We start from the raw sequence: 16,326 nt of genomic DNA, 5'->3' as shown, positions 1-16,326 counted from the left end.
ACATGCTTTCTCCCACCATGCCCTACCTGCCTACAAGTTACCACCCAGTAATCAATTTAGATTACTAACCCATCAAATGGATTAATCCACTGATTAGGTCACAGATCTCATAATCTAATCATTTCGCCTCTGAACACTCCTGCATTGCTCAACATGAGCTTTTGGGGGGATACTTCATATCTAAACCAAAACAAACCTAATTATGGTATTCATGCCATAAGTCTTTTAGCCAAGAGTCTTGGTTCTTCTCCAAGCATTTGGGAAATTGTAGCAGGTCATTTATTCACTTGCAAGTTGGGTAAAATCACAGACCCTTTAATGTTCATGGTGCCACCTGACTAATGTGCTTCTGGGGAGGAAGAGAAAAAAATAAGATGTTTAATATGTTTGGTGCCTAGCTCATGTTTTTGAAAAATCACATTTATTCTACTTCTTCCCTTGAGAGAGTAATTGAGCAGCTGCTGAGAGAAAGCTCCTGCAGTGGTAGTAACAGTTAAGCCCTTTTCAGTATGGTTTCAGAGTTGGGGCAGACCTTTCTTCTGAGTTTCAGAATATATTTTGGCATGATTCAGGGAAAGAAACCCCCCAAAAGGCTTAAGAATAGTAAATTATTATGCTACTTGGTTGCAGTTGAAAATCTGAATCTCTCATTAACTTCTCTTAAGGCCAAAAATTATCATTAAAGAGCAACAAAGAGGCTGCCTGATAGCAGTTCTTTATATATTTTACAAGGGTTCTGCTGGGGATAAGGGTGGGGTAACTATAGTCATCTAAGATGATTTTCTGTGACAGAGGAAGAGGGGAAAAGAAAAGAAGTGATGGTATCTCATTTCTAGTTACATAGATACGGACACACACAGTCTAGCTCTTTCTTTATGCAGGTTTCACATTCATGGGTCCAACCAACTGTGGATCAAAGATATTCAGAAAAATAAATTGTGCCTATACTGAACATGTACAGATTTTTTCCTTGTCATTTTTTCCTAAACAATACAGAATAACGTTATTTATATATATTTACATTGTATTAGAGTAATAAGAGATCTGTAGATGACTTTTGTAGCATATGGGAGTACATATGTAGGTTATGTGCAAATATATTTTAAAAATGGACTTTAGCATTTGAAGACTTTGGTTATTTGTGTGGGGTCCTGGAGCCAATCTCCCATAGGTACTCAGGTATGATTGGGTAGTATATACCAGTGTGTGTGTGACTTGAAACTTCTAAGGTGCCAAAAGTATTAAGATACCCATCATTCTGTATACCATCAAGAAAAAAAAAATACTACCAATTAATACTAAGACACTATTGATTGTAAGAGGTATCTGGATTTCTTAGATATAAGTAAAATGAGGGGGAAATATGTATACTGCAGTATATAGGAAAAATGTAGACTGAATGTATGTCCTCTGAGAGGTGGGATTATGATTTATTTTTACAACTGTGTATGTAAGCAAATTTCCCACAATGCCACTGTTTCCCTACAACAATCTGGCCCTACTTTCAACTGCTGGAGGTAGGAGGTCTCCAGTCCTGGCAAAACCCACTTTAAAATCCCTTGGCTTTTCATCCATTAGGAGTCAAGACTTGGCTTTAGGATGTGAGGGGGTAAAGCACCCATGTATTGTTCTTGGCATTGCAGCCTCTACCAGAGTTACAGGGCAATAGGAAATGTGACAAGTTACTTTAAAAAAAAAATGAATGAAAAGCAGTTCAGTTAAGAGAAGTGCATGAGAAGTCATACTTAGATTTCTGTGATGGGTTGAGGAAATATACAGAAAGCAGGATTCTAGTAAATAAACATGTTTTATGTCTTTAATTTTCACCTTTCTAGAATTGTCTTAGTTTTAGTGTGCTCTTAAAAATAATCATAAATCCTAAAGTAATGGGATTAGCTCAATGTTTTTCCCTTGGGGAATAAATGGAGATATTCCAAAGTTTTATGTTAAAATAATTCCTGAGGTTATTTTTACCAGACATTATGAAGAAAATATAATTAAGTGATAAATATTATGGTCTTAAATATCTTATTTAAGACATGATTAATTTTCATTTAAGCTACTTTATTGCATTCCTTCTTTTATTAAATCTTGGGATAATTTTGTATTCTTTTCAAAGTAGGTGTTTTTTTTTTCCCCCCTTTGCTTGGTTACATAGCTGGATTTATTACATTCCCTCATTTAGTACAAGATTATGTTTCTATTTGAAAGTAATTCTGTAATTTCTATGTATTTGCCAATAACACAGGATATGGTCACTGAAGCAAAATCATAGTTTGTAATGCCTTCAGCTCACAAAGTCAATTATGGCCATGAAGCCACCATCTAACCTCCAGGAATATTTGACTGGATGCATTAAGAGTATGTGGATGGCAGTGGGTGGTTTGATCTCAAGATTGGAGTGGGCACTTTAACTTAAAACTCATCTCATGATTCATGGCTGCTAACATTTTGTTTAATATTCTTCAGATGGTTGTAAGACAGGGAAGCACTGCTGTGTCTTGAATACGTCCCTGAAGTTTGTGTGTTGGCAAGTAATCCCTAACATGTTAAAAAGTGGGACTTTAAGAGATGGTTAGATCATGAGGACTCTTCCCTCACCTATGGATTCAAGCTGCTAATGTGGAAGTAGATTAGTTACTGCAGGAGTAGATTCCTGGTGAAAGGATGAGTTTGGTCCCCTTTCTTCCTCTCTTATGAGTGCTGTCTTGCCCATCCTCCATGGGATGATACAGCAAGGAGACACACAAGTGTAGGACCCTTGACTTTTGACTTCTCAGCTATAAAACTATAAGAAATAAATCTCTCTTCTCTGTAAAAACTATAAGAAATAAATCTCTCTTCTCTGTAAAACAGAAAAAGAGAGGAACTTAGGCTTTGGAGCAAGACTAGTCTTAGTTAGGGCCCAGCAGCTTGGGATTGAGTGTGATTCCTCATCAGCAAGTCTGGTATCAAACAAAAGTGATAACTCATGAGTCTAGTTAAGTTTGTTGTGCCATTCATCTCTGCAAATGGCACAAAGATGGGAATATTGCTGGCCAATTTTAGGTATAGTGATAGCAAATTTATGGTAGCACCTGACAAATACTTGAATACTTACCTGCTTTCCAGAGGTCTCCTTTGGCCAATAGAGTAGTGCAATTTCTGCACTAGAATCAGACCTATGATTCTTTGTTACCATTATTAAACATATTATTTATGTATAATTTTGCTTGTAAAAGAGTAAAATGGCAGTCCTTAAGTGAAAAATACTCCTTGTCATAGTTGCAGATTTCATTCACATTACATCTTGGTGCCCATACATACATGTGCTCAGTATTTTTTTTTAAACCCATACCTGATTTAAATTTGAGCTCCTAGGTTTGGGGCAGTGAGAGAATAATATTAGGCTTAGTCCATTACAATGCAGTCATTTTAAAAAGCCCCTATAAATAATTCCCAATTCTTCAATAAATGATTACCATCTGGGTCAGTCTTCTCCTTTTCTAGCTAGCTCCCCTTTTCCTTTGTCCCAGTTGAAGGAAAGACTGTATGTCAGGAAGGACTCATGTGACCCATGCAGTGCTTCACATTTGTCTCTGGTTCTTTAGTCACAGGGAATGTGATATTCTCTGATGCTGAGGTTTTTCTATACCCATTACTTGTGATCTTATCTCCTTTAGCTGAGTTTAGGCCCAGTTGACCCTCCAGGCAGATTCAGCCTTGCTTTGTCTCATTGTTGGGAGATTCTCTTCTCTCCTCCATCCAGACCTCTGGCTGGGGCCTGTAACCTCAGTCCCTGCTGCAGGGGTACCAACTTCTTACCAAGGAAGCAAGTGACATTGAATCTTAGCAACAATCCTATAGGTATCCATTTTACAGATAAAATAATCAAGGTCAAATGTAGTTTGCTAGTTAGGTGCTAAACTACAACTAGAATTCCGGCTCTCTCAACTCCCACTATAGCCCTCTTTGCTCTATGTCAAAGAGAGGGGCACAATTGACACCTTTGGCTCATAATGTACTGATAGTGATTCTTGAGTGGATTTTCCCAATGATAGCTGCTTTCATCAAAATGTATGTTTTTAATCTTTAATATCTGCTTCTATGGTAACAGGTAATCTTATAATTTTATAGTCGATTCTCTCATCATCTGTTACTTGGTATCTTTTATCATTTCCTTTTTTTCTCTTTCTTTCTCTCCTGATTTGGATTCAGTTTAACTGGTAAATCACCCCCCCCTTTTTTTAAATTTAACTCCTATTTTTATCTACTCCTTAATTCTGTAATTATCCTTTGACTTCATACCTTGATTGCTGCTTTCCTGACCCAGGGAGTGGAACATGTTCTGCTGAACACACCAGGTCTTGTTTGCATTTTGTTTGTGTTAATGTGGCACCTTGTGCTGAACTGTTCAACTCCGAAAACACCCACTGGGATAGGATGTGGCAGGGAAATAGATGCACAAATGGAAAAAGAAGAGAGGAAACTTGGACCTGGACTAGCTAGCAACCTGGTCTCGGGGCAGTTTTCTTGAATGAGGGGTTTCTGGCAGTGAGACTCTGAAAGAGTTATGAGGTCTCTGAAGAGTGGGGTCGGAGTCCAGTGCAGAATATCTCACTTTATCATTTATGCTGGGTATTGGGTCTGCCTCTTCCTATCTTCACTAGAAGTTTCCCAATTCAGCTATACATTACATAAGATTTGGACTTTCTTTCTAGAATATAGGGAGATAGTAAAGATATTTTAGGTCTTGAAAAGTCTAAGCTCTTGGAGCTCTCTGACCAGTTCTCTGACCAGTGTCTTCTCAGACTATGAAAATAAAGGAAGATTGAGCAGTTGGGTTCCTGTTAAATTTGAGCAATATTTGTAAGTCCCTGGGCCAGGGTGAGTTGGGGAGAAGACTACAGTGCCTTGTACTTTCTATCACCATTGCTCTCTTCTAACCCCTAGTGTAGGGTAGAGCTTACCTTCTGCATCCTTTCTTGTACCTGTGCTTGGAATTTCTTCTGATTCCTGGTTTAGACAGTATCATAAAACATTAGCTAAAAATACATTGACTACATATAAGCATATTTACTGGATAAATAAATTAAATATTTCCACCCAATAGTCTGTAGTTGCATTGTTGTGGTAAGAGTCTTCTCTATATTCTCCTAAGTCTGTATTTTCATAGGTTTCTGGTATTTGCATATTATTGATGTATACTCTCTGGGGATAATTTGAAAATAGGTTTAAAAATGTCCTTGCCCTTTGACTGAATAGTCCGATGTATAGTAAATCATCTATGTTTTGACTAATAATTTAGCTAGGAGATATTCACTGCAGCTTCCCAGAAACAGAATAAATCATCAATCATCAGTGCAGCAAAATACAGTTATCAAAAATATATAAACATGGATATGTGCTTTTAGACATGAAAGATATTTATAATATCCCATTGAATAAATAAGTCGTGCTGTACAGGTACACAAGACAGTGTATCTATACTTGGAAGGAATACAAGAAAGGAAGAACCAAAGTGATTACTCTTCTTAGGTAGTATGATTAATGACGACTTTAATTAATAATGGATCATTTTATTCTACTGTCTTCTACACTGAACAAATGTTACTTATGAAGAAGAAAGTTTCTTAGCATTGAAACTGGCCTCTGGGTAGAAGGAAAAGGGTCTGATGGCATTGGATCAGTGATAGATCCCAGTTACGAATGTGTGTTAGAGTTTTAGCAGTGGTGCAAGGTGATAGTGGTACCCTGCTGATTCAGACAAAAGGATGTGGGTTTGAGGGACTCAGGGTAAGACCAGCTTCAGAAGATCCATGCAAACTTGAGCCATGTTTTTACGCTTTACCTGACATGTTCTGATTATGTAGGGTAATTTTTACCTTTGTCTTTTCATTTCATATAAAATTCATTTTAATTGTTTTATGGAATAATAAGTAAGTAAAGAAAAGAATATTTGCAAAATAAGGCTAAAATACAGAACATACACATGCACAGAAATTCTGTGTCCCAAAAATGAAGCATTGCCATTAATCCTATAGGGTTCCTATAGCCTCCATCTGTTCCTATAGTCTTCATCGAAGAAAACCACAGTCCTGAATTCTTTATCCTTATCTGACTTTTTTAACATAATTTTATGCTAAACAATACTTTATTTAGTTTGCATGCTTTGGGATCTCATGTGAGTGGAATTATACTTTATTGTTCTTCTGAAAATTGTGTTTTTCATTCAGTGTCTTGTCTCTAAAATTTTATCCACATGGTGTGGATAGCTGTTGTTCACTCTGCGCTGGGGCTGTGAAGCCTGTGTTGTGTAATTGCACCCTGGCATACTTCTGCAATGTCCTGTTTATGGACTTTTGCATGAAAGTTGTTATTAATGACCTCTGTGTTCATTTATAGTATCTGAGGCTCTTGTAGAACACCGGAAACATACATAGGTGTTGAATTGCTGGGTTGTAGAGTATGTGAAAATTAAGTTCTAATAGGTAATGCTAAATTATTTTCCAAGTTATTTTTATTTATTTATATTCTTTACAGTAGTATGTGAGATCTGGATCCTCCATGTGGTCATGAGCATTTAGTAATATCAACTTGAAACTTTTTGCCAACCCAGTCAATGTGAAATGAATGATTCAACTACTGTTCCCCTGGGTGTCAATGAAGTCGTGCAGATTTTCTTAGGCTTGTCAACCATTTGTGATTGTTTCCCAGAAAGAATATGTTTGGGTCTTTTGACCCATTTTTCTATTGGGTTATTTTTTTTTTTTTGGTTTTAAAATTGGTTTGCAGAAATTCTGTATATTTTAGGAACAAATCTTTTGTTCATTATGTATATGACAGGTACCTTCTAGTCAGTGGCTGTCTTTTCATTTTCTTGCAGTGTTTGATGAAGAGACATTTTTAATCTTATCCATCCTTTCTTCCCTGGTTTACCCTTAATGTGTCTTGTTTAAGAATGACCTACTACCCAGAGGTTCACAAGTATAAACTCCTGGATTGTCTTCTAGAATGTCCAGAGCTTTGACCCAGTGAATGGCGTGAAGGTGTCTAAACTTCCTACATAGATAGTTCTTTGTTTCAGAACAGTCTATTAAAAGGCTCTCCTTTTTCCACAGATCTGTAAATGCCAGCTCTGTCAGGAATCATATTGTAAATGAAGCTTCTATACATGTTTGGGCCTGTTTCCTGGGTCCTCCAGAGAACACAGGCACAGGATGTCTGCCAGATGCCCAGGGGCCTTCCTGGGAACTTCTTTATATTTAAATGAGAAGGCATTTTTCTTGTATAGCAAGTTACAAGTTGAGCTGTCCTGTAGTTAGACCACGGCACAATAATGGCATCAAGAAACCTGGTCCTTTGGTTGTCCTCTGCCAGAATCTTAGTCTGTAATGTTTCCTGGCAGCTGCTACTGTTGCAGTTTGGGACTCTTGCCACATCCAAAGTGGGAAAAGCCTTCGTATTTTAAATTCTGGTCTGGAGATTGTTTTGAAGCCCGCAATAGAGTAGATTTAAGTGATAAGTTCACCTGCAGTTCCACTCAGGATTATCAGTTCTCAGCAGATGGGTGTTTTTTTTTTTGTTTTTTTTTTTTTTTTGTCTGTCCATTAGATGCTGAGTTTCAAGATGGGCATACCCCTGTGGAGAAGAAAGCCATTCATTTCTAGTTCACCTGCCTCTTGGGATGTCACTCTGCAGGGACACAGGTTTCTACAGAGGTCTCCCATTAAACCCCTTTCTTGGGTGGGTCTTGGGCCCCCTGACATAGTAAAAAGCAAACCCGGAATTCACCTGTGTGGCAAAGATAAAAGTTGATGAAACTTATTGTGCTTACATCTCTGGCTTTCTGTTCTCACTTCTGACTCCTGAGCATTCTTTGTGCTCTTAGAGCTCATTACACATTTAGGATGATAATTTTTCTTTTCTGGAAGTTTTCGTTTTCCAGTGGGAGGGTCACCCAGTGTCTTTAGTTCTCCAGGCTATGGAAACAGAAGCTGGCATCAATTTATTTTTTAAATTGCATTGTGTTTATTGATTTTGCCTAAAGGTTTGTTGGAGACGGAACCTTTGGAAGGAAGAGATGAGGATGCAGTAGCCAGTGCTGACTTCTCTAGCATGCTCTCTGAGGAGGAGAAGGAGGAGTTAAAGGCAGAATTAGTTCAGGTATGTGTAGTAATCTTCTTTATTTGCTATTTCTGTCTTGGTTCTTGAACATTAATATTAGTTTGATACAGGTCCCATATTGCAATTATTTGGTCTTTTGTTTACAAAACTGTTATAAATACATTGCAAGATGACTGATTTTTCTCCAAGTTATTTTTGTAGAGCTAATTATTAGTTACCTGTTGGTTACAGTGGTAAAATGAACGGTTGCGCTGTTTTAATCAACAGCAATAACTAGTGTTAAATATGTACTTCTTGTTCTTTTTAGTATCATGATACAATGGGATACATCACCTACACACCTGATGGAATTTCTTAAAGGCTTTGTACAAATGCAAGCTCCTCTTTAAGAGCTATTTGTTTTAAGTCAGTTAGCTTTCTGTGAAATGGTGTTTTTATTTTAATTATGAAAAATTCAAGTATGGAATCAACTAAATTTACTCTTTTGCAGAATAATAAAGTGGGGGTGGAGAGGAGAGCTATATTAATTGAAGGTTAATTATATCTTGTGTAGTTGCCATGGGATCTGGGTTAGTGGAGAGGAGGGTGCTGGTCTCATGGTGAGTACAGGTCTTGTGCAAGCCTTTGCAGGACCCACTCATCCTTAGATTTGGTGCTGAGGAGCTTTACTTTCTGGGTGGAGAGGCTGGAGAAAGGACTCCTTGAATAGAATGTAGCAGCAGAACAGGAGAGACAGAGACCAGTATCCTTCTGCATTCTGTTCACAGTGCACAAGGCAGGAGGCTCCCTTTCCCACTGGAAGCAAAGCTTTCCCTTCCTGCCCAGGACCTTCGCACAGGCTCAGGACACAGCTTTGAGCTCTACCATATCCATCGCCTCTTAGCCCACTCTGTTCTGATAGTATACGTTATGATAGCTCAACATAATATGAAGGACTTTCCAGATGCTTTTACAAGACACATCCTAAAATAATTTCATTAAAAATATCTTTAAATGTTATTTTTAATTGACACATAACAGTTGCACATAGTCGTGAGGTGCAGCGGCATGTATCCATATAGATATACAGTGTGTGGTGATTACATCAGAGTCATTAGCATTTCCATCACCCCAAACATTTATCCTTGCTTTGTGGTAAGAACACACCCAAAATCTTCTCTTCTAGAAGCTTATTTTGAAATATATAGTATAATATTGTTAACTATCGTCACCTTACTGTGAAATAGGATACCACAACTTATTTCTTCTCGGTAATTTTATACATGTTGACTAATCCATTTCCCCTTCTGCCTATCCTTCCAGTTTCCGGTAATCACTGATCTCCTCTGCTTAGATGAGATCAGCTTTTTTTGATTCCACAAATTAGTGATATCATGTGGCATTTTTCTTTCTGTCCCTGACTTTAAAGTAATATTATTTTAAAATCTAAAGAGCAGCTTGTTCCTCTGGTACAAGGAGAAATTATTTCAGTAACACAGTGCCTCAAATCAAATGGCTTGGGTCTTTAGCTGGTTCTGTCTGTGGCTACCAACTGGCCACACAGACCAGAGTACACAGACCAAAGTTGGCCTAAATGGGTAATGGGCTAGCCCCACATTTTCTTAAGGCCCCAAATTCTGGTTCATGACCTGTTCATGTCAACAGCATTGCCCAGAAGTTTTTTTTTTCTTGCAGACTGGTGTAAGCTAACTAACTCTAAGCTAAAACAACTTCTTCTTCTGAGAGCTTTGTGACCTATGTACAAACACATCCTCTGTTATAGACCAGCAGCTATAAAATGCCTTGATTTCTTCTGGGTTCTGCAATGACTGACATGTACACAGGTACATGTATGAATTTATGTTTTTTGCATTCTATATTTTCTTTTTTTGTTTGTTTGTTTCAGGTGGACACAATATCTTTATTTTACATTTATGTGGTGCTGAGGATCGAACCCAGTGCCTCCTGCATGCCAGGCGAGCGCTCTATCACTGAGTCACAATCCCAGCCCACATTCTATATTTTCTAAATGTTCAACAATGAGCATTTATTCTGTAATAACGAAACAGTAAATACTGGTTTGGTTGTTTTTAATATATTTTTTAGTTGTAGATGGACACAATACCTTTATTTTATTTATTTATTTTTTATGTGGTGCTAAGGATTGAATCTAGTGCCTCACATGAGCTAGACAAGCACTGAGCCACAACCCCAGCCCAATAAGCACTGGTTTTAAATGGATGTCTTTGAATACCAAAAAACTAGTAGTGTTTTTATAAATTCCTGTCTCATTTGGCCACTGTAAGAAGATTCCAGCAAATTTCATTTCTAAGATGTTTGGAGCCTGACTTCTGAAGATAACACCAGACTCTTTGATACTGTGTTCAAGTTATGAGGATTCATGCTTTCATCCTCCATAATGCATTAGCCTTCAGTGCAAGAGCTTCCTGTCTTATTTCTGCCTTCTTCAGTTGAAGTACTGTATGTTGCCAAAGGTATCATCATAGTGACTTAGGCTCGACTCTGGGCCCCAGGGCTAGCGAAAAGCAAAGCAAGGTATCCTTGTGATTTTTCTTTGCATTTCCATTTCTTCTTCCTTCACCTCAAGGCACCTCTGCTTTATGCTTATTCTTTTCCTAAATCTGCTCTCATCGTTTACAAGTACATGTGCACATGCATCCATGTGCACAAACATACACATGCACACACAGAGCAAATCTGGTCCTTTCACATCACAGATGCATTCAGATTTTACCTCAGTGCTCTGGTTTCATTATAACAAGGTCACCCAGATCTATCTCAGGAGTCTCACCACCAGCCTTAAGAATAATTAAGGCATCTTGGAGACAACTCTGCTCCTTGGTCTCAACTCTTCACAGACATTCTTCCAGGTCACTTGGTCAAAAGGAACAGTACTCTTTGTCCAAGGGGAGATCTTACTAGCCTGTTAGCCACCTGAGTGCCAAGATTCCCCAGAGGCCAGCTTATTGGATAACTGCCTTTGACCCAGGCATGCAAGGGTGGCTGTGATCCAGAGCAAGGCCTCTGTGTATACATACACTTCCCACCTTTTACTGCTTTGCCAGAAGCAGGTCTCTGATGTGCCAGGTTTGCAGTCTGTACTTTAATTCACTCTTCTTCCTGATTCCCACATGTCCTCCTGTTGCCTTCCTGCTGTGGTGGATCCCTCCTCCTCCAGGCTTTCATCTCACTTCCCCCAGCCTTATTCCCCTGCTTTGTTGTGGATCCCCCAGGAGGATGCCCTTAGACTTCTACTTTCTCACAACCCATGGTTGCTCACACAACCAGCATTTTGTGTGTTTATCAAGTGCTGGCAACAGGAAGACTTCTTTAGGTGGAAGAAATGACATAAGCCAGTCATGTCAAAAAGGCTTCACCTTGGATGAATTCATCTTTTTGAAATAAATATTTTTAAAGAAATCTCTTTTAATAGAATTTGATCTTTAATTTATTGTTGTGGTCATGCTATATGTGTGTTCTTGAAAGTCCTGTGAATGTGAAGCCACCATCATCTCTGATCTGGTGTGATGGTTTGTGCATAGAAGGAGTCCAGTTAATAGAGTTAATTGAAATTATTGTGCAGCTTATGAAAATATTTATGTTTGCAAATGCTCAAAGTAGAATAGGCATTTTTTACAAACTTTATCAATGTACCAAGAAGTACTATTTTGTTTCTGATATTTGTTGTCTTGTTTCCAGCTGGTTTTGAGGTTTTGAACATTTTAATTTCTCTCTCTCTCTTAAAATAAACTTGATGAATTATTCTGTTACTGTCATCTCACTTCCACTTTAATTTCACTAAGATGCGTTCTGTGCCTGGCATTGGAATTATTGATAATGTGTCTTGATTTTTGGAAAGGATGAAATGTAGGCATTAGTACTGACCATTTTGTGGTTATATAATAATCAAATACTGCCAATGGCTCCTAGATAAAATGACTCAAGAAAAAATACATATTAATAGGAGTTGGAAATACACCAAATGGTATTAGCGAGTAGGCAAAGCCTATTTTTGTGCTTCCTCCAACTCTGTCTTGACTCTTTTGCTTCTTCATTTGGTACATATGTCCCTAAGAATGCACATTGCCCTCAGCTACTATCTCTTAGGCTCTTAAAGAAGAGCGTTGAGCCCTGGGCCTTTCTCTCTGTGTCCTTTCCCCAAGATCTCCCCTCTTTTTGGATTGGGCTAGTGAGCAGCTCACATGTGTTTATGGTCAATAGGCCTTATTGTTATGCCCTGCCCAGATAGTATGTGCATTTTCATTTTTCTTTTCTGGCACTTTCTCCTCAAGCCAGGAAGAGCCTGAAGAGGCAGGTCTTGAAACAGTATGTAAAAGCCACCAAATGATATCACTCCTAAACAGTACACTGGTGATTCATACTGATGAAAGTTTTACTTCTGGGTTTTAGTTATACATTTCATTGATTGCTGGTAAAACAGAAAAATGAAATTTTAATCGTAACATAAATTTCAGATTGAAATTAATTTATTAGCTAATTTGGATTAGTTAATTCATTTTTGTCAAGTTTACAGAACATAAGATAAACCATTTTTAAATGAACAATCCAGTGGCATTTTGTGTATTCACAATGTATTATAATCAACTACCTCAATGTGGTTCCAAACATTTTTGTCACCTTGAGAAGAAACTATGTACATTCAGCTGTTGCTTCCCATTCCCACCTCCTTAGCCTCTGGCAATGTCCCACTTGCACTCTATATAGAGACCCAGGGGCTTACCTAATCTAAATCTATACAGGGATTTAAAGTGCCTGAATATTTCAAATAAATAGAATTATACAATATATGATGTTTGTGTCTGGCTTCTTTCAGGAAACCTATTTTTTTAATTGCTGCACTATAGTTGTACATAATGGTGGGATTTATTGTTGTGTATTTGTACATGCACACTGTATAATTTCGTCAATATCCCTCCCCAATACTTCCCCTCTCCCTTCTCCTCTTCCACCCACTGGTCCCTTCCTTCTATTCTACTGATTTTCCTTTGCTTTTCATGTGATCACCACCCCCCTACCCTGCCTCCCAACACCTTTCTTTTCTTTTTTAGTTCTAGCTTCCATATATGGGAGAAAACATAAGACCCTTGACTTTCTGAGTTTTGCTTATTTTGCTTAACATATGGTCTCAAGTTGCATAAGTTTTCCTGCAAATGACATAATTTCATTTTTTATGGCTGAATAAAACTCCATTGTGTATATATACCACATTTTCTTTATCCATTCATTTTTGATGGACACTTGTAGCCTAAGGTTTTTGAAGTTCTTCCATGTTGGAGCATGCATCAATACTTCATTTCTTTTTTAAAGTTGAATAAATAGTATTGTAACATAAACTACTATTTATATATTTATGGACTGTTTCCACCTCTTGGCTATTGTGATTAGTGTTGTGCTGTAAACATAGGTGTACAGGTATTTGCTTGAGTAACTGTTCTCAGTTTATTGGGGGTATACAGCGAGGAGTAGAACTTCTGGGTAAAATGGTAATTCTGAACTTACCTTTTTGAGAAACTGTGGATCACTGTACTGTGATCCATGGTGGCTGAATTATTTCACATTCTTACCAGCAACATTCAGAGGTTCCAGTTCTTCCACATCTGTATCAACACTTGTTATTTTGCTGCAATTCATATTTTTAATACTTATTTTTTAGTTGTAGTTGGACACCATACCTTTATTTTATTTATTTATGTATTTTTATGTGGTGCTGAAGATCAAACCCAGCACCTTGCACGTGCTAGGCAGATACTCTACCCCTGAGCCACAACCCCTGCCCTGCAATTCATATTTAAATAATCAAGTTTAGATATCTAATTTTGATCATAAGTATTTATCCTACAAGTAGATCTTCTAGAGAATCAAGAAACCAAAGAAACAGGCTATAAATTTCTAATGAAGAAATAATTATTTTTAAATTAAATGGAAAGAATATAGAAAATATTTTAATCAATTAATGTAATTTACCTTTTTCCATTTTGTTCCAAATTTGATATGAGGATTTTCTACACCATCTGCATCAGAGTATCTGGGGATACTTTTTGAATCTCAGAACATTAAAAAAAATGGGCACATAGCTGGGATTCTGCATTCTAACAATGCTCTCTGGTTGACTCTTCTTTGAACTGAAGCTGAGATGCATTAATAGAACTAGTTCTAGAAAGTCTCCTTGTCAAATGAGGGAATCAAATTCACCACCATCATCCTTTAAAGTGCTTTCTTGGGGTCCAGGTGTAATGAGGGATTGAACTCAGGGGCACTTGACCACTGAGCACATCCCCAGCCCTAGAGAACACATTTACATTTACAAGACATGTAATGGGTTAGTTATGTAGTTCATGCTCAAAAGTAGAGTGACATTTTGAACATACCTGAGACACAGCTCTTCCTCCCTTTTAATTTTTAAATGAGAAATTTAGAAAATTGGCATATTTTTATTAACCTCATGCGTGTGGGAAGCTAAGGGAATCTTAATGATTCTTTCCTGGCTTGACAAAGAAAATCCACAAATATTTCTACTTTTTAGAAAGCAAAAATATAAATTTAATCACAATTACTAGGGTAATACATATAACACATCTATATGTATAGTGCAGACAATTTAAGTATGACAACCAATTAAAATTAGACCTTGTGGAGATTCAAATTTATTTTTATAGGATACAAGAACACTCTCCACTCTGGGTATTTTGCACAGCTCCTTTGTTAGAAATTACAATTGCAAGAGCAATGTTGTAATGTTGAAGAAATGTGCTTTCCTGCAGCATGGAGGAAGAAAAAATATGTTCATACAGAGCCCCAGTGCATGAATGTTCTTAGCAGCTTTATTTGTATTAGCCAAATGCAAATATACTTCAAAAAGTGAAGAAACAACTGTCATTTATGCATTCAGTGGAATACTACTTTTATTTTTTCTTTCTTTTTTTCTTTATTAGTTTTTAAATTTATTTATTTGTTCTAATTAGGTATATATAACAGCATAATGCATTTTGATTCATTGTATAAAAATGGAGCACAACCTTTCATTTCTCTGGTTGTACATGATGTACAGTTGCACCATATGTGCATTCATAGATTTACCTAGGGTAATGATGTCCATCTCATTCCACCATCTTTCCTACCTTTATGCCCCCTTCCTCCCCTCCTTCCCCTTTTCCCAGTCAAGTTTCCTCCATCCTTCCTGTGCCCCCGACCCCCATTATGGACAGCATCCACTTATCAGAGAGAACATTTGGCCTTTGGATTTTTGGGGATTGGTTTACTTTGCTTAGCATGATATTCTCCAACTCCATCCATGTACCTGCAAATGCCATGATTTTATTCTTTTTTAATGCTGAGTAATATTCCATTGTGTATATATATCACAGTTTCTTTACCTATTCATTTATTGAAGGACATCCACAGTTTAGCTATTGTGAATTGAGTTGCTGTAAACATTCATGAACCTGTGTCACTATAGTATGCTGATTTTAAGTCCTTTAGGTAAAGACCAAGGAGTAGGATAGCTGGGTTAAATTGTGGTTACATTCCAGGTTTTCTTAGGAATCTCCATACTCCTTTCCAGAGTGGTTGCACTAATTTGCAGTGCCACCAGCAATGTATGAGTGGACCTTTTCTCCCCACAGACGGTCCAACATGTATTATTGCTTGTGGATTACTATTTTTTAATGAAGAGGGAAAAACATGAATAATAATGCAGCAACATGGCTAAATCTTAAATAAGTATGCCAAGTGAACAAAGCAATATGATGAGTATATAGTGTATGACTAAATTTATATAAAAATTCTACAAAATGCAAACCAAACTCTAATGGAGGAAAGAAGGTCAATGGTTGACTGATGTGTACAGGGAAAGTCTAGGAGGGGAAAGAAGAGTGAAGGAAGAATTACAAAGAACAATGAGATGATGATTGATATGTTTACCACTTTGAAAAAGTAACACAAATCACACCAGTATATGCATCCTCCTGTCCTTAAGGCAGTAGCTTGGTAGAACCACGGTGTCTGCCATGTCCACACCTGCACCAATGCAGCTACATGAAGTTGACAAAAAGTAAGTAATACTGACTAGCAACACTGGAATTTGTTTTATAAAATAAAGTATGTAGTGCAAAATCAATTTTTGTTAAAAAATTATATCCATGTACAACTTTAGAAAAACATTAGGAAGATTAGTCTTAGTCTTACTTCTGCTATTATAAC

General features: G+C 37.3%; 1 protein-coding gene across 5 annotated transcripts in view; it reads left to right on the top strand.

Annotated features, from left to right (window-relative positions):
- The window catches only part of Tpd52l1 (TPD52 like 1), a 96,247-nt gene that overhangs the window by 43,113 nt on the left and 36,808 nt on the right, over positions 1–16,326 (top strand). For all 5 annotated transcript variants that reach the window (XM_058583721.1, XM_046458669.2, XM_058583723.1 and 2 more), the window contains exon 2: positions 8,030–8,145. In XM_058583721.1, the coding sequence (XP_058439704.1) occupies positions 8,030–8,145 (116 nt within the window). The remainder of the gene's footprint in view (positions 1–8,029; positions 8,146–16,326) is intronic.

The sequence above is a fragment of the Marmota monax genome, unplaced genomic scaffold (genome assembly GCF_021218885.2).
Source record: "Marmota monax isolate L192 unplaced genomic scaffold, Marmota_monax_Labrador192_F-V1.1 WCK01_AAM20220418_F8-fsc00198, whole genome shotgun sequence".
NCBI lineage: Eukaryota > Metazoa > Chordata > Mammalia > Rodentia > Sciuridae > Marmota > Marmota monax.
This window is presented reverse-complemented; position numbering and strand designations above follow the sequence as displayed.